This window comes from Equus quagga, chromosome 10, assembly GCF_021613505.1.
Source record: "Equus quagga isolate Etosha38 chromosome 10, UCLA_HA_Equagga_1.0, whole genome shotgun sequence".
In the NCBI taxonomy this organism is placed as follows: Eukaryota; Metazoa; Chordata; class Mammalia; order Perissodactyla; family Equidae; genus Equus; species Equus quagga.
In genome coordinates, this window is record NC_060276.1 from 68,017,998 (window position 1) to 68,040,721 (window position 22,724).

The window sequence follows — 22,724 nt, forward strand, 5'->3', positions numbered from 1 at the left end:
CCTCTATTTTCCTTCATAGCCATTATTATAGTTTGTAACTAGTTATTTATGTGCTGCTTTGATAAGCGTCAGTCCCTGTACTATAAGCTGCATGAAGGCAGAGACCTGTTTTGCTCCCGGCTATATCTCCAGTGTTTAGCACAATGCTTGACACGTGATCAGTGCTTAATACATATTTGATGAACAACTGAATGTCACTCAGCTTATTTTGGTTAGTCAAATGTCCTCCAACCACAGCGGTTACAATTTCACCAGTGGAGGACCTTATTATAAACATTGGGTGATTATCACAGGGGAATGTTGAGAAGGAGCGCTTACTGGGGCATCACTGGGGCATCACTGGGGATTGGTGCCTCCGTGCTACCTCTGTTAGACCTGATTCAGGAGCAGTTATGTCTCAGGACCTAAAACTTCTGCTGGGCCTTATAGCCAAGCTCATGTTCTTCTGTTGAGATCTCTAGTAGCCCAGTGTTTTGGATTTGGTTTAAACAAGACTGCGTATAAAATCACTTATATTGTATTAATGTCGAAGTGACTTTCTCTGAATTCTGCTTAATGTGCTGTCTTGAAGGCAGCGTTTTCCAGACCACATGCCAGGTCTTAGGTGGTTGGGCAGATTGTAGCCTGCTAGTGTATGGTTAGTGGAAGAACTTTTAAGGTAGCTTCGATGGAGAATTGCAAACTCCTAGAAAGACAAAAGATTGCCTCTGAAAGATGCTTTCTTTCTCTTAACTTTCTGAGTATCCGGATCTCACCATTCCATACCTTCAGCACACATTTACCAAATGCTTCCTCTGGACCAGCCCACACTGCTGGTTGCTGAGGATGCAGTGGCAAAAAGATACATGTCCTTATAGTCTAGTGGGGAAGAAAGACAAATGAAAAATTTCATATGATAGATATAAATACAGAGGATATGTCCCTAATCCGGAATTGTGGGATTTGGGGCATGTGTGTGTGAAGGAGGGAGTTGTCAGAGAAGGTTTCTTGGAAAAAAAATAGTTCCTTTACTGACTTTTAAAGGTTGAGTGGGGATTAGCTAAGCAGTGGGGAAGAAGCTGATGCACATGGCGTGCTAGACAGTTTTGTGGGTAAAGGTGCAGGAGCAAGAGGAAGCGTGGCCCTTTCAGAGCTCTGTGGGAGCTTAGTATTGCTGGAACATGGTGGAGATGGGAGGAGTGAAAGCAGATCTTTGGGCCTTGATGGTAGGCCTGGGAAAATATAATATGGAGGCAAGATGGAATGGTAGATAGAGCAGTGGCTTTGGATTTTTCCGGCCTCAGTTAAAATTCTAGCTCTGCCACTTGCTTTGCTAGCTGTGTGACTTTAGACAATTCATTTGACCATGCTGAGTCTCAGTTTCCTCATATAATATAAAATGGGGATAACTGGGCCTAGGTCATTTGTTCTGTTGCTTCTCTTAACCAGATTATTGTGCCTCTTCCAGATTGCTCTGCTTCCCACCTGTCCACATCCATTCCCTCTGTCCCTTTAAACAAATGGCATTTCCTCAAAAAGTTAAACATAGAATTACCATAGGACCCAGCAATTCTACTCTTAGGTATATACCCCAAAAGAATTGAAAACAGGGACCCAAACAGATACTTGTCACCAGTGTTCATTGCAGCATTATTTACAGAAGCCAAAAGGTGGAAATGACCCAAGTGGCCATCAACAGATGAATGGATAAACAAAATATGTTCACGTGCAATGGAATATTATTCAGACTTAAAAAGGAGTGAAATTGTGACACATGCTACAGTATGGATGAACCTTGGTGACATTATGCTAAGTGAAATAAGCCAGACACAAAAGGACAAATATTGTATGATTCCACTCGTGTAAGATACCTAGAACAGGCAAGTTCACATAGAGACAGAAGGTAGAATAGAGGTTACCAGGGGCTGGGGGCTTGGGGAGTTACTGCTTAGTGGGTGCAGTTTCTGTTTGGGGTGATGAAAAAGTTTTAGAAATAGATAGTGGCGACGGTTGTACAACATTATGAATGTAATTAATGCCTGAAGTACAATTAAAAATGGTTAAAATGGTAAATTTTATCTTATATGGATTTTACCACAATAAAAATATCCCCAGAAAATTTTTCTCTCATAGTTCTAGAGGCCAGAAGTCTGAAATCAAGGTGTCAGCAGGGTTAGTTTCTTTGTGGAGGTTGTGGGAATCTGTTCATGCCTCTTCTAGCTTCTGGTGGTGCCAGCAACCCTTGGAGTTCCTTGGCTTATAGATGCGTCACTCTGATCTCTGCCTCTGAGTTCACATGGCCTTCTCCACTCTGTCTCTGTGTCCACATGTCCCTCTTATTAGGCCCACCCTAATCCAGTATGACCTCATCTTAACTTGATTACATCTGCAAAGACTACTTCCAAATAAGCTCACATTCACAGATTCCGGGGCGACATGAGATTTGGGGGGATGCTGTTCAATCCAGTACAAAGCCACTGCCATGGTTAAACATCTTGTAGGGGAAAGTACACAGAATCAGAAGGGCAATGACAACAAAAAGATCCTCAGAAACACCGTTTGTTTGGGGACAGGCAGAGGGAGAGGAATTCAAGATGCAGACTGAGAAGGAATGGGTAGAGAGGTCAGAAGACATCCAGGAGAGAGTGTTGTGTGCCACTGTACCCAAGGAGGAGAAAAACTTCACAAGGTGTGTAGTGGTCGGTGGTTTTAAATTCACCAGAAAGGTCAAGAAAGATAAAGACTAAGTGGCCATTGGATTTGGCATCATGGAGGTCATTGGTGCCCTTGATGGAAAGAGTTGCATTAGAGTGCTTGAGTAAGAAGCCAAATTGTGGTGTGTTGAGTTATGACTCCTGGTTATGTGTGCCTTCAAACTGAGAGACAGCAATCTATGGATAAAGCAGTCTTCCTTTTTTTTTCTCGTGAGGAAGATTAGCCCTGAACTAATATCTGTGCCAATCTTCTCTATTTTGTATGTGGGTTGCTGCCACAGCATGGCTAATGAGTGGTGTAGGTTTGTGCCCAGGATCTGAACCTGTGAACCTGTGCCGCCGAAGCAGAGTGCACCAGATTTAACCACTACGCCACCGGGCCAGCCCCTCTTTTTATTTTTGGACTCACCACCCAGGTTCTATTACTAACATTTCACTGTACTTGTTTTATCATGTCTGTTCTACCAATCCATCTTATTATTTGAATGCATTTCAAAGTAAATTGCAGACATCAGGATACTTCCTCCTACTTCAGCATACATACCATTAACTAGATTTCAGTATTGTAGGTTTTTTTCTTTTGAAGTAAAACTTACCTACAAAGAAATGCACAAATCTTAAGTGTACATTTGGTGAGTTTTGACAAATGCAAACACCTGTGTAACCCAAACCCCTGTCAAGGTATAGAACATTATCATCTCCCCAGAAAATTCTCTTAGGCCCCTTTCCAGGCAATCCCCACTCCCACCTTCCACCTCCAGAGGCAACCACTGCTCTGATGTTTCCCACTGCAAATTAGTTTTGCCTGTTCCAGAACTTCATATAAGTAAAATCACACTGCTTCTACTTTTATGCCTCCCTTCTTTGGCTTAGCATAATGTTTTTGAGATTCATACATGTATGAATTCATGCATGCATTTATACATATAGTAGTTCATTCTTTTCTATTATCGAGTAGTAGTCCATTGGATGAATATACCACAGATTGTTAATCCAAGCTAGACACTTGGGTTGTTTCCAGTTTTTGGCTATTAAGAGTAAAACAATGCCATTTTTTAAAAATTTTTGCATGTCCATCTCACAAATGGGGCTAAGCAGGGAAAAGCTAACTATTAAATAATTAGTAATACTTGTTGTTTGCACTGTGAATCAATTCTCCTCTAATTTATCCCAGAAGTTGCTATTTAATAATATTAAGTGTGTATTTATAAGTGATTATGATAAATCATTTTCCACTTTGGTTAAAATGATCATCCCTGAAAGTGAGGCCAAAAGGTGGCTACCTTCCCAGGCTGGTTCTTCCATGACCCAGGCTTCGATGGATTGGTTTCCAACACTGGCATGCACGTCACCTGCAATTTTTATGTCAGCCACACACGTTTTATTGATTCTGAGAATCAAAGGCCTTACTAATTGTGTCTGATGTATCCACATGCAACTCGACAAGGAAACTGGATACGATGAGATATGTCAGGGAGTTCCTTATGAGGGAACTGGATCAGGAGAGGCGAACTGAGTTCTTGTGGGAAGAACAGCAATAACTCTGTTCACATGCACTGAGATGAGCAGGACCTGGCCCCTGTGCTTCTACCAGAGGCCCAGTGCCTGGTGGCCAGGTTAGAAAACAGAGCAACTTCTGCTTGCTTTGCATGTGAAGCAAATAAAGTTTATTGGGTCAGGGTCTTCGCACTTAGTTCTCTATCCTGTCACATCCCAGAAGAAAATCCTAGGGAATGTTCCAAAGGGTCCTCCAGATTAAGGAAAACCTAGTGTTTGTCTCTGCAACTTAAGCTTATGTCCTTTCAGCTGCTGATTTATGAACACTACTCTGTTTAGCTGGGCTTAGCTCTTTGGGGTATAGGTATAGTATGGCTAATTGGTTTCTCCGGGTAGGAAAAATTTTCAGCATCTAAACTTGGCGGTCCCTCTGCCAGGGGAGAGGAAAGGCTTCTCAAGGTATTAGCCAGCTCCGGAGGGTGGTAGATGGGATGGGATTGTTGAGATGTTAGTTGGCTATGGTTAAGGCAGGTGTTTGCATTGGGGGAAACAGCTTTTGGACAGAGATGGTTTTAAATGGGCACTTGGGCAGGGTTTCTTATGGCGAAGACCTTTGGGTGGGGATAGGACCCAGGGAGTTAGCAGCTGGGCAGTTCTGCCAGTGAAAGAATAGTTTTGCAGGTGTGGGACTTGCAGCCCATGTTTAATGGTCGTGTCTTCTAACAGTTGTTTGCATATGCTCTTTCTAAATGTGTGTTAAAATGATCCTTAAGGGGAACTATATCCTAGGCATGTAATTTCAGGTACAATCATTAAAATGTAAAGAATTTGGTTCTATTATCCCTTGCCATGGAATTAAAATCTCTTCTGGGTTGACAGTTTGCATCTGAATAGTTCTAACATATTAGAGCTTGACATATTAGAGCGCCTTTAAAAAACTTACTAAATTGGTAAATGAAATGAAAAACTGACATTCTCCCCCCATCCGCTAGCACTGTTCTTCTCCCTGTTCTCCTGCTTGAGAGGAGGTTCTTCCTCCTGAACTGGTTACTCTTCCATTGTCCTCTTGGCTCCCGAGCAGGCCTGGCTTCTCCCCGGCCATGCCCAAGGAGAGTAGAGGAGCAATTCTGGAAAAAACATTTGAGCCCGTGAAGTGTTAGCTAAGTTCTCCAGATCAGTAGGGATCCTATGTGTTATAGAAGGACACATGATTGCATTAGTAGTACAAACGGCGTTTTCCTTCCAAGCCCTGGAAATAGAAGTGATTAGAGGTTAAGTGGCTAAATCAAACTGCTTTATAGAAAGCATTGTAGTCTTGTAAATAACCAGTTATCCAGAGAAGTGCTGTAAAAAGGCAGATTTCTTTTCTTCCCTGATTCCATTATGGGGAAAGAATACCGTCGTAGGTTCAGCTTCGTTGGTGGGGCAGATGGGATTGAGGGGAAGAGCTGAGATGGAGTATTAGACCTGCTAACTAGGGGGGACTGGGACTGGGAAGGCAGCTTGGCTGACAGCAAGGGTTCAACCCAGCCGGAAAGTGGGGTGTCCAAGACATACTGTAAACTCTGGTTGTGGTTCAGGCAGAAGGTTGACGGATGTGGGAGTTCCAGAGGATGGGTAGAACCCAGCAATGAGTCTTAGGCTGGTGGTAAGAAGTCTAGGCAGACAGCTGCCACTTAAAAGGTTGGTGTATGATTGTGGGGACTCTGGCCCCAGGCCGCGGTGCACTTTGCTCTCTGGGGAGGAGGCCTGGCTGGAGTTAGAAGCGCAGGCTTCATAGGGGTTCAGGGTACTGGGTAGGTTACCAGTTCAGGAACTTGGAAACAATCTAATAATGATAAAAAATGAAATTTTCTCCTTCAAGCTCTAGAACATAGACCAAGGTAGAAGACCAGTTATCCAGGTGAGGGTACCCTGGGGGTGAGAAGGGCCAGGAGGAAAGAGAGAGTGGAGAATGGGTTCAGTCTGGCACTTAGGTGGAGGGGTCCAGCGGTCGCCACTATGGCCTCACGTGAGATCAGAGCAACAGGGAATGTAACTCAATTCTAAGGCCCGCTGGGGTAGGGGAGGTGGGCAGCTGACCTGCCAGGGTAGGAATAGCAGAGTTTTGCAGCCAGCAGGCTCTTTTCTTCCTCTTTTTCTCCTTCTCTTCATCTTTTCATTCCCTCAACTTTTACTGAGTGTCTGCTCTAAGACCCGCTCTCCATCCCTGTTCTCAAGGAGTTCACAGGTAGATACATAGGCAGAGACTAAACCAATGTTTCTCTCTTTTTAAATAAACTTTTCATTTTAGAGTAGTTGTAGATTTACAGAAATATTGCAAAGATAGTATAGAGAGTTGCCATATAATTCACAACTAGTTTCCCTATTGTTAACATCTTACATTGTATGGCACGTTAATTACAGTTAATGAACCAACAGTGATATATTATTATTAACTAAATCCATACCTTATTTGGATTTCCTTAGTTTTTATCTAATGTTCTTTTGTCCAGCATCCTATCTAGGACGTCACATTCCATTTAGTCGTTTGTCTCTCCAGGTTCTTGCCTGTGACAGTTTCTTAGACGTTCCTTGTTTTTGATGACCTCGACAGTTTTGAGGAGTACTGGTCAGGTGTTTTGTAGAATATTCCCTCAGTTGGGATTGGTCATTGTTTTTTCTTGTGATTAGACTGGGGTTTTTGGTTTTTAGGGGGAAGACTACAGAGGTAAAGTGCCCTTCTCTTCAAATCATATCAAGGGTACATACTACCACCATGACTTACCACGGTGGCTGTTGACTGTAATCCCCTGCTTGAGGTGCTGCTTGCCAGTTTTCTCCACTTTAAAGTTACTCTTTCCCCCCACTGCACCTTTGCCTTCTGTACTCTTTGGAAGGATGTTACTATCTGTACTCCATGTTTAAGGAGTAGGAGTTATGCTCCATTTCCTTGAGGGTGGAGTAGCTACATAAATTATTTGAAATTCTTCCACATGGGAGATTTGTCTCCTCTCTTTATTTATTCACTCATTTATATCAGTATGGATTCATAGATATTTATTTTATACTTTGGGTTATAATCCAATACTACTTCATTTTGTTGCTCAATTTTTTCCAGCTTTGACCATTGGGAGCTCTTTCATTTGGCTCCTGGTGTCTTTGACACACTCTCATCATTGTGGGGGGTTGGAAGTTTTTTTGAGCACTTCCTTGCTTTCTGACACTACAGGATACTCTGGGCTCATCTTATAGAGTTCCTGCCACAGTCCTAGAATCAGCCATTTTTCCAAGGAGCCCTGGTTCCTGTTATTGGAGAATGGCATTAGAACCCGAGATCTGGGGGCTAGGTGCATTCATTGCTACTGGGGGGGTCCTTGTTTCTAGGCTCTTTCTGCTGACAGAGCAAGGAAATATGTGTGTATGCTAACCCATGTGTATACACACGTCTGTAAATATGTCTGTGTGTAACCATCTGTATCTCTGTTAAACATGGGTTTGTACTGATGTCCCCAGCTCTGATCTATTACCACATGAACCGTTCTAACCTCCTCCTCTTGCTTATCTGTAAATTCCCACTCCAACAGTGAGAAACCTGGCTCCCACTATCCGCCACCCATGTACTGACTCTTCAGCTCTAGTGTACACGCACTGCACTATCAGAATTGTTAGCCCATATCCCCATGGGAAACATCTTTATCTACTAGAGTACAGTGGTTCTGGCATTTCTTTTGCTTTTTGAGTCTTACAGACGTCACTTCCTAGGTTACTTAGATCAGCACCTTTTCCCTTCGCCTCCTTCAGTGCAGTTGTTTCATATATTTCTAATACAGCTAGATTGTTTTGTAATGATTTTAATACAGAGTGTTAAGTGCGCTGATAGAGATGAACGCATAGGGGCGTACTGAGGTGGAACAACTGATCCAGCTCAGGGATAGGGTGTAGGGATGGAAGCGTCCTTGGAGGACCCACAGGTGAGGCCTAATCTGTATCTTTAGCAGCTCTTAAAGTGTGGTCTCTGGACCACAAGCATTAGTTTCACTTGGGAACTACAGAAATATGAATTCTTGGGCCTCACTACAGAATCAGAAAATCTGGTGTTGGAGTCCAGCAATCTGTGTTTTAACAAGCCCTCCAGGAGATTCTGCAGAACATTGAGAATCATTGTGTTAAAAAATGCGTTCAGGGAAAAGGGGGGGTGGGGGGAGGGCGCAAAGGGGGAAGTGGTGTACCCACGACATGACTAACAAAAATGTACAACTGAAATCTCACAAAGTTGTAATCTATCATAACATTAATAAAAAAAAAAAATGCGTTCAGAGAGGTTAACGTGGTGAAAAGAAAGGAGTGCATTCCAGGAAGAGGAGGGTGGCGTGAGCCTAAGCTTACAGAACACAAAGTAGCATGATGGGCATACGGGGTTAAAATAAAATGTTTGAGGCAGGAAGTGGCAGGAGTTCAGGCAGAGAGGTCAGCAGTTCCTGGCTGGATTGGGGAAGGCTTGGAATGCCAGGCCGAGCAGTTTAAACTGCATTCGTAGGCCACGGGAAGCCACTGGAGAATTTTTTCTTATTAATAGCTTTATTGAAGTACAATTCACATACTATACATTTCACCCATTTAAAGTGTACAATTAAATAATTTTTAGTATATTCACAGAGTTGTGCACCCATCACCACAGTTAGTTTTAGAACATATTCATCACTCCAAAAAGAAATTCCTTGCCTTGTAGCCATCACCGACCACCCCCACCCTGTCCGTGAACCCCCCAGCCCCCAAGCCCTGGCAACCACTAATCTACTTTCTTTCTCTATGAATTTGCCTGTTCTGGACATTTCATATGAATGGAGTCATAAAATGTATGGCCTTTTGTGACTGGCTTATTATTTCGTGTAGCAAAATGTTTTTAAGGTTTATTCATGTTGTAGCATGAATCAGTATTTCATTCCTTTTTATTGCTGCATAATAGTCCATTGTATGGACAATTTTTTATCCATTCATCAGTTGATGGACATTTGTATTATTTCCCCTTTTGGCTTTATGACTAATACTGCTATGAACATTCATGTGCAAGATTTTCTGTTGACAAATGTTTGCATTTCTCTTGGGTATGTACCTGGGAGTAGAATTCCTGGATCACATGGTAACTGTATACATAACTTTTTGAGGAACTGACAGACTGATTTCCAAAGCAGCTGCACTATTTTACATTCCCACCAACAGTGTTATGAGAGTCCCAACTTTTCCACATCATTGCCAACACTTGGTATTTTCTTGCTTTTTATTCTAGCTGTCCTAATGGGTATGAAGTAGTATCTTATTGTGGTTTTGATTTGCATTTCCTTGATCAGCATCTTTCCATGTGCTCATTGGCCATTTGTATATTTTCTTTGGAGAAATGTCTATTCAGATCTTTTGCCCATTTTTTAAACTGGGTTATTTGTCTTTTAATTATTGAGTTCTAAGTGTTCTTTATATATTCTAGGTACAAATCCTTTATCAGATACATGATCAACCCATTCCTTGGGTTGTCTTTTCACGTTTTCTTTTTTTTATTGAGTTAACGATAGGTTACAATCTTGTGAAATTTCAGTTGTACATTATTGTTTGTCAGTTGTGTTGTAGGTGCAACCCTTCACCCTTTGTGCCCACCCCCTACCCCATCTTTCCCCTGGTAGCCACTAATCTGTTCTCTTTGTCTACATTTTTAAATTCCTCATATGAGGGGAGTCATACAGAGATTGTCCTTCTCTAACTGGCTTATTTCACTTAACATAATTCCCTCAAGGTCCATCCATGTTCTTGCAAATGGGACGATTTTGTTTTTTTTTTTGGCTGAGTAGTATTCCATTGTATATATATATATATATATATATACACCACATCTTCTTTATCCAATCCTCTGTTGGTGGGCACTTAGGTTGCTTCCATGTCTTGGCTATTGTAAATAATGCTGCAATAAACATTGGGGTGCATAGGACTTTTGGAATTGCTGACTTCAAGCTCTTTGGATAGATACCCAGTAGTGGGATGGCTGGGTCATATGGTATTTCTATTTTTAATTTTTTGAGGAATCTCCATACTGTTTTCCATAGTGGCTGCACCAGTTTGCATTCCCACCAGCAGTGTATGAGGGTTCCTTTTTCTCCACAACCTCTCCAACATTTGTTACTATTAGTTTTAGATATTTTTGTCATTCTAATGGGTGTAAGGTGATATCTTAGTGTAGTTTTGATTTGCATTTCCCTGATGATCAGCGATGATGAACATCTTTTCATGTGACTGTTGGCCATCCGTATATCTTCTTTGGAGAAATGTCTGTTCATGTCTCCTGCCCATTTTTTGATTGGGTTGTTTGATTTTTTTGTTGTTGAGTTGTGAGAGTTCTTCATATATTATGGCTATTAAGCCTTTGTCAGATATATGACTTGCAAATATTTTTTCCCAGTTAGTGGGTTTTTTTTTGTTTCAATCCTGTTTTCATTTGCCTTGAAGAAGCTCTTTAGTGTGATGAGGTCTCATTTGTTTATTCTTTCTGTTGTTTCCCTTCTCTGAGAAGACATGGTGTCCGAAAAGATCCTTTTAATACTGATGTCAAAGAGTGTACTGCCTACGTTTTCTTCTAGAAGCCTTATGGTTTCAGGTCTCACCTTTAGGTCTTTGATCCATTTTGAGTTTATTTTGGTGAATGGTGAAAAAGAATGGTCAATTTTCATTCTTTTACATATGGCTTTCCAGTTTTCCCAGCACCATTTGTTGAGAAGACTTTCTTTTCTCCATTGTATACCCTCAGCTCCTTTGTCGAAGATAAGCTGTCCATAGATGTGTGGTTTTATTTATGGGCTTTCAATTCTGTTCCATTGATCTGTGCATCTGTTTTTGTACCAGTACCATGCTATTTTGATTACTGTAGCTTTGTAGTATGTTTTGAAGTCAGGGATTGTGATGCCTCCCATTTTGTTCTTTTTTCTCAGGATTGCTTTAGCAATTTGGGGTCTTTTGTTGCCCCATATGAATTTTAGGATTCTTTGTTCTATTTCTGTAAAGAATGTCATTGGGATTCTGATTGGTATAGCATTGAATTTGTAGATTGCTTTAGGTAGAATGGACATTTTAACTATGTTTATTCTTCCAATCCATGTACATGGAATGTCTTTCCATCTCCTTATGTCATCATCCAATTCTCTCAGAAAGGCCTTGTAATTTTCATTATATAGGTCCTTCACTTCCTTAGTTAAATTTACCCCGAGGTATTTTATTCTTTTTGTAGCGATTGTGAATGGTATTGTTTTCTTGAGTTCTTTTTCTGTTAGCTCGTTATTAGAATATAGAAATGCTACTGATTTATGCAAATTGATTTTATACCCTGCAACTTTGCTGTAGTTGTTGATTACTTCTAAGAATTTTCCAATGGATTCTTTGGGGTTTTCTACATATAAGATCATGTCATCTGCAAACAGCGAGAGTTTCACTTTTTCCCTCTCTATTTGGATTCCTTTTATTCCTTTTTTCTTGCCTGATTGCTCTGGCCAGGACCTCCAGTACTACGTTAAATAAGAGTGGTGATAGAGGGCATCCTTGTCTCGTTCCTGTTTTCAGGGGGATGGTGCTCAGTTTTTGCCCATTGAGTATGATATTGGCTGTGGGTTTGTCATATATAGCCCTTATTATGTTGAGGTAGTTCCCTTCTATGCCCATTTTGTTCAGAGTTTTTATCATAAATGGCTGTTGGATCTTGTCAAATGCTTTCTCTGTATCTATTGAGATGATCATGTGGTTTTTATTCCTCAGTTTGTTGATGTGGTGTATCACGTTGATTGATTTGCGGATGTTGAACCATCCCTGTGTCCCTGGTATGAATCCCACCTGATCATGATGTATGATCCTTTTGATGAATTGCTGAATTCTGGTTGCCGAAATTTTGTTTAGAATTTTTGCATCTATGTTCATCAGTGATATTGGCCTGTAGTTCTCCTTTTTCGTGCTGTCCTTGCCAGGCTTTGGTATCAGTGTGATATTGGCCTCGTAGAATGTGTTAGGAAGTGTTCCATCCTCCCTAATTTTTTGGAACAGCTTGAAAAGGATAGGTAGTGAATACTCTCTGAAAGTTTGGTAGAATTCCCCAGGAAAGCCATCTGGTCCTGGGGTTTTATTCTTTGGGATGTTTTTGATTGCTGTTTCAATCTCTTTCCTTGTGATTGGTCTGTTCGAAGTGTCTGCTTCTTCTTGAGTGAGCTTTGGGAGATTGTAGGAGTCCAAGAATTTATCCATTTCCTCTAGGTTATCCATTTTGTTGCCATATAGTTTTTCGTAGTGTTCTCTTATAATCCGTTATATTTCTGCAGAGTCTGTTGTTATTTCTCCTCTTTCATTTCTGATTTTGTTTATTTGAGCTTTCTCTCTTTTTTTCTTTATAAGTCTGGCTAGGGGTTTGTCAATTTTATTTATCTTCTCAAAGAACCAGCTCTTTGTTTCATTGATCCTTTCTACTGCCTTTTTCATTTCAATAGCATTTATTTCTGCTCTGATTTTTATTATTTCTCTCCTTCTGCTGACTTTGGGCTTTGTTTGTTCTTCTTTCTCTAATTCAGTTAGGTGTAGTTTAAGATTGCTTATTTGGGATTTTTCTTGTTTGTTAAGATGTGCCTGAATTGCGATGAATTTTCCTCTTAATACAGCTTTTGCTGTATCCCATATGAGTTGGTATGGCATGTTATCATTTTCATTTGTTTCCAGGTATTTTTTGATTTCTTCTTTAATTTCTTCAATGATCCATTGCTTGTTCAATAGCGTATTGTTTAGTCTCCACATCCTTGTGCCTTTCTCAGTTTTTTTTCCTGTGATTAATTTCTAGCCTTATAGCATTATGATTGGAGAAGATGCTTGTTATTATTTCAGTTTTTTTAAATTTGTAGAGGCTTGCCTTGTTTCCCAACATATGGTCTATCCTTGAGAATGTTCCATGTGCACTTGAGAAGAATGTGTATTCTGCTGTTTTAGGATGAAGTGATCTATATATGTCTATTAAGTCCAAATGTTTTAGTTTTTAGCTAAATAGTGTTTAGCTCCACTATTTCCTTGTTGATTTTCTGTCTGGATGATCTGTCCATTGATGTGAGTGGGGTGTTGAGGTCCCCTACTATTATTGTGTTGTTTTTAACATCTTCCTTTAGGTCTGTTAATAGTTGCTTTATGAACTTTGGTGCTCCTGTGTTGGGTGCATAGATATTTATAAGCATTATTTCTTCTTGATGAAGTGTCCCTTTGATCATTATATATTGTCCCTCTGTGTCTCTCTTTACCTGTCTTATTTTGAAATCCGTTTTGTCTGATATAAGTATTGCAACACCTGCTTTCTTTTGCTTGCTATTAGCTTGAAGTATTGTCTTCCACCCCTTCACTCTGAGCCTGTGTCTGTCCTTGGGGCTGAGGTGTGTTTCCTGGAGGCAACAAATTGTTGGATCTTGTTCTTTAATCCATTTTGCCACTCTGTGTCTTTTTATTGGAGAGTTCAATCCATTTACATTGAGGGTGAGTATTGATGCATGAGGGCTTAATGCTGTCATTTTCTCGCTCGTTCTTCTGGTTTTCCTGCGTTACCTTTGTTTCTCATCCTGCGTGTTTTAGCCTACCCATTAACTTCTGCAATTTCTTATGCTGGGTTTCTTAGATTTTTCCTTATTTATGTTTTGTGGCTCTGTTCTGTTTTTTAGTTTAGTGGCTACCCTGAAGTTTGTATTTAGAGTCTCGTGTATAATATAGTCCATTCTCTGGTGGTCTCTTACTTACTTGGCCTAGACTGATTTAATCCCTTTCCTCTTCCCCTCCTAAATTATTATTTTCATCTCTTATTCCAACTCGTGTTATGAGTTTGTGGTTAGAATGATAAGATCGTCTTTGCTTTGGTGGTTTCCTTCCCTTTATCCTAATCTATAGTTGAATATTTGCTATCCTATTCTGATTCTATCGGTCTCCCTACTCTGTGGTTTGTGACCTCTTTCTCCCTTTTTTTCTTTTTTCAGGTATGAGAGCCTTCTTGAGGATTTCTTGTAGTGGAGGACTTTTGGTTACAAATTCCTTTAACTTTTATTTGTCTGGAAAAGATTTAATTTCTCCCTCATATCTGAAGGATATTTTTTCTGGATAGAGTATTCTTGGCTGAAGATTTTTATCTTTTAAAGTTTTGAATATGTCACTCCATTCTCTCCTAGTTTGTAAGGTTTCTGTAGAGAAATCCGCTGAAAGTCTGATAGGAGTTCCTTTGTAGGTTATTTTCTTCTGTCTTGCTGCCCTGAGTATTCTTTCTTTTTTCTTTCGTTTTTGCCATTTTTACTACTATATGCCTTGCAGTAGGTCTTTTACATTGACAAATCTAGGAGATCTGAAAGCTTCCTCCACACACATTTCTCCCTCAATCCCTAGATTTGGGAAGTTCTCTTCTATAATTTCATTAAGCACACTTTCTGCTCCATTTTCCTTTTCCACACCCTCAGGAATTCCTATGATTCTTAAATTGGTTCTCCTCATTGAATCTGCTATTTCTCTGATGTTTTCCTCATTCTTTTTAATCCTTAGTTCTCTTTCTTCCTCTGTCTGGAGCCATTCAGCCTGTCTATCTTCGATTATGCTAATTTGCTCCTCTACGGTGTCTACACGGGCATTCAGGGAATCCGTATTCTGTTTTATCTGGTCCGTTGTATTTTTCATCTCTAGTATTTCTGATTGATTTTTCTTTATAGTTTCAATCTCTTTTGTGAAGTAACTCCAGAACTCATTGACTTGTTTCTCTATATTTCCCTTTACCTCATTGAGTTTTTTGATGATAGCTACTCTGAACTCATTTTCACTTAGTTTACCTATTTCCAAGTCCTCAGGACTTAATTCTGTGTTTTTATTGTTTTCCTTCTGGTATGGAGCTTTTATAAATCACTGAATGGTAGAGGAGCGTTTTTCGCACATGATGCTATTATTCAGTTGCAGTTACAGCCTGTCGCCACTAGATGGGGGTCGAGAGCCGCGCGTTCTGAGCACTCCGCCTTCAGCCGCGATGGTGGGTGTGCAGCGCGGTTTGGGGTAGGTGGGGCACTTTCTCTCATGGGCCGATCTATATTCTGATCAGCTCTCGCTCTTTGGTCTCCCAGGGCCCTGGCTTGATGGGCTTCCCACACACGGAAGCTTTCCCGGTGAGAGGGTTTCCACTGCACTGGCGGTGGGAGTCCTGGACGATCCCCGGCTGCGCAGCCCCTCCCCCGCTCCTTCCCTCACCCATGGCAGCTATCCCAGTCTCTACGGGAAGGAGCGAAGTTCTCTCTTACCCTGTTCCAGCTCCTCCGAGGCCAGCTGCAGTCTCTCCCTCCTCCATCGTCTTGCTGCTGTAGGTCTCTGACTGTCTCTGTATTAGGGTTATTGGTTGAAATTCAGTTATTCCGGTTCTTTGGTTGTAGTTTGGTGGGGTGAGAGTCCCAGATCAGCTCACCCCGCCGTTTTGCTGATGTCACCTCCTGTCTTTTCACTTTTGTGATAGTATCCTTTGAAGCACAAAAATTTTTAATTTTGATGAAGCCCAATTTATTTTTCCCTTTGGTTGCTTGGGTGTTTGGCATCATATCTAAGAAACCATTCCCAAATCCCAGGTCACGAAGATTTATGCCTATCTTTTCTTCTAAGAGTTTTGTAGTTTTAGTGCTTATGTTTAGGTCTTTGATTCATTTTGAATTAATTTTTGTGTATGGTGTGAGATAGGGGACCAATTTCATTCCTTTGCACATGGATATCCACTTTCCTCAGTGAATTGTTTTGGTATCCTTTCAAAATCAATTGACTGTAAACCACTGAAGAATGTCAAGCACAGGAGTGACATGATTTCTTTTATGTTTTAAGACAATATCACTGGCTGCTATATAGAGAATGTATTGGAGGGGCCAAAAGTGGATGTAGTGAATAGGAGGTTGCAGTTATCCAGGCCGGAGATGATAGTGACTTGCACCACAGTAGTGCTAGTGGAGATGGAGAGAAAGACACAGGTTATACTTGGGAAATGAAGTTAGTAGGACTTGGGGACTGTCTGGCTGGGAGGGGGGTAAAAAGAGGGGAGAGGTCAAGGATGACTCATATTTAGATTGGAGTCAAGGATGATCTTTAGATTTCTAGCTTGTATGGCCAAGTGGATGGTAGTGTCATTTACTACCACACAAATGGAGAAGCACTTTTTTAGAGGGGAAATAATGAGTTTAATTTGGGATTAATTGAATTTGAGGTGCCCATGAGCCTTTCAAGTGGAGATGTCTAGAAGTCAGTTGGAATGTGGGTCTAGACCAGAGCTTGGGGGCAAGCCCTGGGTTGGAGAGAGTGGTTTGGGATCATGAGCACATAGGTGGGAGTGAAAGCTCAGGGAGAGTCCAAGGAGAGAGTAAAACTGAGAAGAGGGCCCAGGACTCTTCTGGACAGAGCCCTCTGGGAGGAAGAATAGGAGCCCAAGAAGGACAGAGAAGAAAAGGCCGGTGATGGGGGAGGAGACCAGGAGGAATCTACAGGAATCTGGTGGAAGGAGGGAATTTTAAGGATGGAGTGATCAAGTGTTAAATGCATCACAGAGGTCCAGAAAAATAAGGCCTGAGAAGTGCCCATGTGTCTTTCCTGTTTCCATGCTCCCACGATATAGTTTGGTTGGTTGGTTTTGCAAAAAATATCACTCTATACTTCTTGTAGGTGGCAGGTTTTTTTAATACTGTGGAACCAATAACCTTTGCACATACATTTTCCACAACTAGTGCCTGAAGATGTTGCTGACAGTGTCTGGTGGATATTTGTGTCTTAAGTCATGCCAGCTTTAATTGGTATCTTCTGTGCTAACTTTTCCCATTCTGAATTGTGGCTATTAAAAGCTCAACTGTAGTTTAGATTCCAAAATGGACTCTAAAGTGTTCTTAGACTGAAGGTTCAATCTGTTTCCGTTTTTTTTTCCCTTTTTTCTCCCAAAAGCCCCCTGGTACATAGTTGTATCATTTTTTTAGTTGTGGGTCCTTCTAGTTGTGGCATGTGGGACGCTGCCTCAGCGTGGCCTGATGAGCAGTGCCATGTCTGCGCCCAGGATTCGAACTGGTGAAACCCTGGGCCGCTGAAGCGGAGTGCGCAGACTTAACCACTTGGCCATGGGGCTGGCTCCTGTTTTCGTTTTTTCTAATCTTCTATCTATCTATCTTTTCTTTTTTTTTCTTTTACTGTTTTTTTTTACAGATATGTGAAAGAGGCCAAAGAAGCAACCAAGAATGGAGATCTGGAAGAAGCATTTAAACTTTTCAATTTGGCAAAGGACATTTTTCCCAATGAAAAAGTGATGAGCAGAATCCAAAAAATACAGGAAGCCCTGGAGGAGTTGGCAGAACATGAAGATGATGAATTCACAGATGTGTGCAACTCTGGACTGCTGCTTTATCGAGAACTGCACAACCAACTGTTTGAATACCAGAAGGAAGGCATAGCTTTCCTCTATAGCCTATATAGGGATGGAAGAAAAGGTGGTATCTTGGCAGATGATATGGGATTAGGGAAGACTGTTCAGATCATCGCTTTCCTCTCTGGTATGTTTGATGCTTCACTTGTGAATCATGTGCTGCTGATCATGCCAACCAATCTGATTAACATGTGGATAAAAGAATTTGCCAAGTGGACTCCAGGAATGAGAGTCAAAACCTTTCATGGTCCTAGCAAGGATGAACGTACCAGAAACCTCAATCGGATTCAGCAAAGGAATGGTGTCATTATTACTACATACCAAATGTTAATCAATAATTGGCAGCAGCTTTCAAGCTTGAACAGCCAACAGTTTGTGTGGGACTATGTCATCCTTGATGAAGCACATAAAATCAAAACCTCATCTACTAAGTCAGCAATATGTGCTCGTGCTATCCCTGCCAGTAATCGCATCCTCCTCACGGGAACCCCAATCCAGAATAATTTACAAGAACTGTGGTCCCTGTTTGATTTTGCTTGTCAAGGGTCCCTGCTAGGAACATTAAAAACTTTTAGAATGGAGTATGAAAATCCTATTACTAGAGCGAGAGAGAAGGATGCTACCCCAGGGGAAAAAGCCTTGGGATTTAAAATATCTGAAAACTTAATGGCAATCATAAAACCCTATTTTCTCAGGAGGACTAAAGAAGAGGTACAGAAGAAAAAGTCAAGCAACCCAGAGGTCAGACTTGATGAAAAGAATCCAGATGCTGATGCCATTTGTGAAATGCCTTCCCTTTCCAGGAAAAATGATTTAATTATTTGGATACGTCTTGTACCTTTACAGGAAGAAATATACAGGAAATTTGTGTCTCTAGATCATATCAAGGAGTTGTTAATGGAGACACGCTCACCTTTAGCTGAGCTAGGTGTCTTAAAGAAGCTGTGTGATCATCCTAGGCTGCTCTCTGCACGGGCTTGTCATTTGCTGAATCTAGGGGCTGTCAAATTCTCTGTTCAAGATGAAAATGAAGGGGAAGATTCCTCAGATGTGGACCATCTTGATAAAATTACTGATGATACACTGATGGAAGAATCTGGAAAAATGATATTTCTAATGGACTTGCTTCAGAGACTTCGAGATGAAGGGCATCAAACTCTGGTGTTTTCCCAGTCAAGACAAATTCTAAACATCATCGAACGCCTCTTAAAGAATAGGCACTTTAAGATATTGCGAATCGATGGAACAATTACTCATCTTGTGGAACGAGAAAAAAGAATTAACTTATTTCAGCAAAATAAAGATTACTCTGTTTTTCTGCTTACCACTCAAGTAGGTGGTGTTGGCTTAACATTAACTGCAGCAACTAGAGTGGTCATTTTTGACCCTAGCTGGAATCCTGCAACTGATGCTCAAGCTGTGGATAGAGTTTACCGAATTGGACAAAAAGAAAATGTTGTGGTTTATAGGCTAATCACTTGTGGGACTGTAGAGGAAAAAATATACAGAAGACAGGTTTTCAAGGACTCATTAATAAGACAAACTACTGGTGATAAGAAGAACCCTTTTCGATATTTTAGTAAACAAGAATTAAGAGAGCTCTTTACAATCGAGGATTTTCAGAACTCTGCAACCCAGCTGCAGCTTCAGTCTTTGCATGCTGCTCAGAGGAGATCTGATAAGAAACTAGATGAACACATTGCCTACCTGCACTCTTTGGGGATAGCTGGAATCTCAGACCATGATTTGATGTACACACGTGATCTGTCTGATAAAGAAGAGCTTGATGTGATAGAAGAATCTCACTATATTCAACAAAGGGTTCAGAAAGCTCAATTCCTTGTTGGATTAGAGTCTCAAAATACAGAAATGGAAAGACAAAGAGCTGGAATTGAAGGGATCTGGCTGAGGGAACCTGTATTTCCTTCTGAAACAAGGAAGAAATGCCCTGCATTGAATAAACCACAGCCTCAGCCTTCACGTCTTCTAACTACTCTTCATAGCCAGGAAGAAGAAATCAGTTCCCAAATGGCAAGTGTAATTATTGATGACCTGCTGGAAGAGAGTGAGAAACAAGATCTCTCCAGTATGAAGATGAACGTTACTGTCCTGCAAGATGGTAGGCACCCACGTGAAAGTACATTTGATGCTGACTTGGTAGCTACTTCACCCAAGGGGTGTGGGAGTGTAGGAGAAATCTGGAGCGACTCTTTATCAGGAATGGCTCTACAAAAAGAGGCATCGCGAGAGGGGCCTACGAAGGAGGCACTGCATGATAACCCTCTGGGAAGTTTTAATTATTTGCTTAGCAAATCAGTCAGAGCTGATCTTGGGCCAAATCTAGATCAAGTAAAGGATGATGAGATTTTAAATCCCTGGAGTCGCTGGCCCGTTAATCCCATCACAAGTGAAAATCAAAATACAGAATCGAATGCCTCTGTTCTTACAATAGCCGATGATGACCTGTCAGCATCCCACAGTGCACTGCAAGATGCTCAAGCAACTGAGGCCCAGTTGGAAGAGCAACCTTTAGCATCTTCACCACAATATGTGTGTGATTTCAACCTTTTCTTGGAAGACTCTGCAGACAATGGAAAACTTTCCAGTCACTCTTTGGAGCATGTTGAGAAAGAAAATAGCTTGTGTGGCTCTGCAGCTGATGCTGGAGCAGAGTTTGTGCCTAGCAAAGCATGTCTCAGTGTGGATCTTTCTGAGAAAGATGATGAGGCAGAAGAAGAAGTAGTTAATGTGAAAGTCAGAAGTAAAGCTAGAAGGATTGTTTCAGATGGTGAAGAGGAACATGATACTTTAAAAGATGCTTCAATCACAAATCCATTCAACCTATCTCCCTTTCAGTTCTCATCTGTAAAACAATTTGATGCTTCAACTCCCAAAAATGACATCAGTCCACCTGGAAAGTTCTTTTCACCTAAAATACCTGATAGTGTAAATAAGTCTATAAACTCTAGAAGATCCCTGGCTTCTAGGAGGTCTCTTATTAATGTGGTTTTAGACCATGTGGAAGATATGGAGGAAAGACTTGACAGCAGCAGTGAAGCAAAGGTTGCTGGAGATTACCTGGAGGAAGGAGCAGAGGAAAGCAGTGGCGAAGCCTCAGAGTGGACAGAAGAGGATCCTTCCGGAGAAATGTTGTCTTCAGAAAAGAAGTCCAGCCAGTTAGCTCCACCTGAGCCTGGTGCTCTAGCTCAAGAGCCCTCTTCTGACCCTGCGCCTTTGTCCAGTGGACAGTTGGTTGATTCTCCCCAGGACAGGGCGGTGGAGGCTGTGAACGACTATGAGACTCTGGTAAGGCGTGGAAAAGAACTGAAAGAGTGTGGAAACATACAGGAGGCCTTAAACTGCTTAGTTAAAGCACTTGACATAAAGAGTGCAGATCCTGAAGTCATGCTCATGACTTTAAGTTTGTATAAGCAACTTAATAAAACTTGAGAATATAACCTGTGCATTGTATTTTAAAGCAAAACTGAGTATCAGGCAATTTGTTCCCATAATTGACTTCTTTGGGAAAATGAAGCATTCAGGCTTAAGGCGAGACACATCTCAAAAAGCAAGTTTTTGTTTCTAACTTTTTTGTAAATTCTGCCTTTCCCCTGTGCTCCCGCCCCCCTCCCCCAATACATATATTGTGTATTCTGAGCACTAGGTTAATATTTCTTTGCTCAAATATGCTTATTTTTTCTTTCAGGCATACTCTATAAACTTAATAGAACTACATTATTCCTAGAAAAGTTTTTGTAAAATTATTCTGGCCATTGTTAATTTTATTCTGAAGATGATCACTTTTGTATCTCACAGTTCAGATAAGAATATTAAAGTTCCTTTTCTCAAGTGTTTTCTGTTTGCTTTCTTTCACTGAGATGACACTGGTACATGTGTAGAGAAACCTCCTGTTGAGGCAGGAGCTTGGCGTTAGTGTTCCAAATCTGAGACTGGCTTATTAACATGCTGTTTTATTTATTTATTTTTTTGTGAGGAAGATTGGCCCTGAGCTAACATCAATTGCCAATCTTCCTCTTTTTGCTTGAGAAAGATTGTCGTTGAGCTAACATCTGTGCCACTCTCCCTCTACTTTATGTGGGACACTGCCACAGCGTGGCTTGATGAGCAGTGTGTAGGTCCATGCCCGAGATCTGAACCTGTGAACCTGGGCCACTGAAGCAGAGCGCACAAACTTGACCACTACGCCACCAGGCTGGCCCCGTTAACATGCTGTTTTAGGCTCTCCGCTTCCTACAGCAGAAGGCTGGGATGAGGCACCTGGCACTAGGCCTCTTGCTCACTGGAGCCCTACCCTGGAGTCATTCTGCTGACCATTTAGCCATTCTTCACTCACCACCAACTGTGTTCTGATGTGTGCCTAGCACATTGTCTCTCTGGGTTGTAGACTGAAAAGGGCTGGTTCCCTCTCAGAAACATAAAGTGCAGTGTGGCACTCTGTACTCTTGTCACCTGAGAAGGGGAACTGGCATTTCTCAAGTACCTGTTATGTACTGGGTACTCTACATAGGTTTCTCGTTTAATCCTTACCATAATCCTTTGAGGTCGAGGATTGCATTTCTATTTTCTAGTGAGGAAACTAAGGCTCAGTGAGGCTGTGACCTGCCCAAGATCACATGGTAAGGGGTGAAATGGATTTTTAACCACGTGTTGCCTCGTGAAAAGCCACTATAATATACTGAGCTGTTTTTACTCACAAACTTCTGACACCAAATGTGTGGAAGTTTGCCACACCAAGCGCTTCTCCAGTTCTCTGCAGACACCTACGGGGTGTCCTACAAGTCAACTCAATTCCGACACTCCCTGGAGTTAGGGTCAGACTGCACAGGTTTAAGGGCTCACTCCCATCAGACTCCACTTCACGGCCAGTTGCTAGTATTGAGTTCCCGTGTTATCCACACTTCTATCCCAACTTGGCTACAAATTCAGGGTTCGCGTGACTGTCCCTTCAGGTTCAATAATTTGCTAAAAAGGCTCACAGAACTCAGAAAAACTATTTATTCTTACCGATTTCTATAAAGAATACAATTCAGGAGCAGCCAAATGGAAGAGATGCATGGAGCAAGGTATCGGGGGGTGGGTGC

General features: G+C 41.4%; 1 protein-coding gene across 1 annotated transcript in view; it reads left to right on the forward strand.

The window, feature by feature from the left end:
- Positions 1 to 21,409, forward strand: part of ERCC6L (ERCC excision repair 6 like, spindle assembly checkpoint helicase) — a 31,798-nt gene extending 10,389 nt beyond the window's left edge. The window contains exon 2 of the mRNA XM_046674153.1: positions 17,406 to 21,409. Coding sequence (XP_046530109.1) covers positions 17,406 to 21,072 — 3,667 coding nt within the window. The 3' untranslated portion in view covers positions 21,073 to 21,409. The remainder of the gene's footprint in view (positions 1 to 17,405) is intronic.
- Positions 21,410 to 22,724: the final 1,315 nt, after the last annotated feature.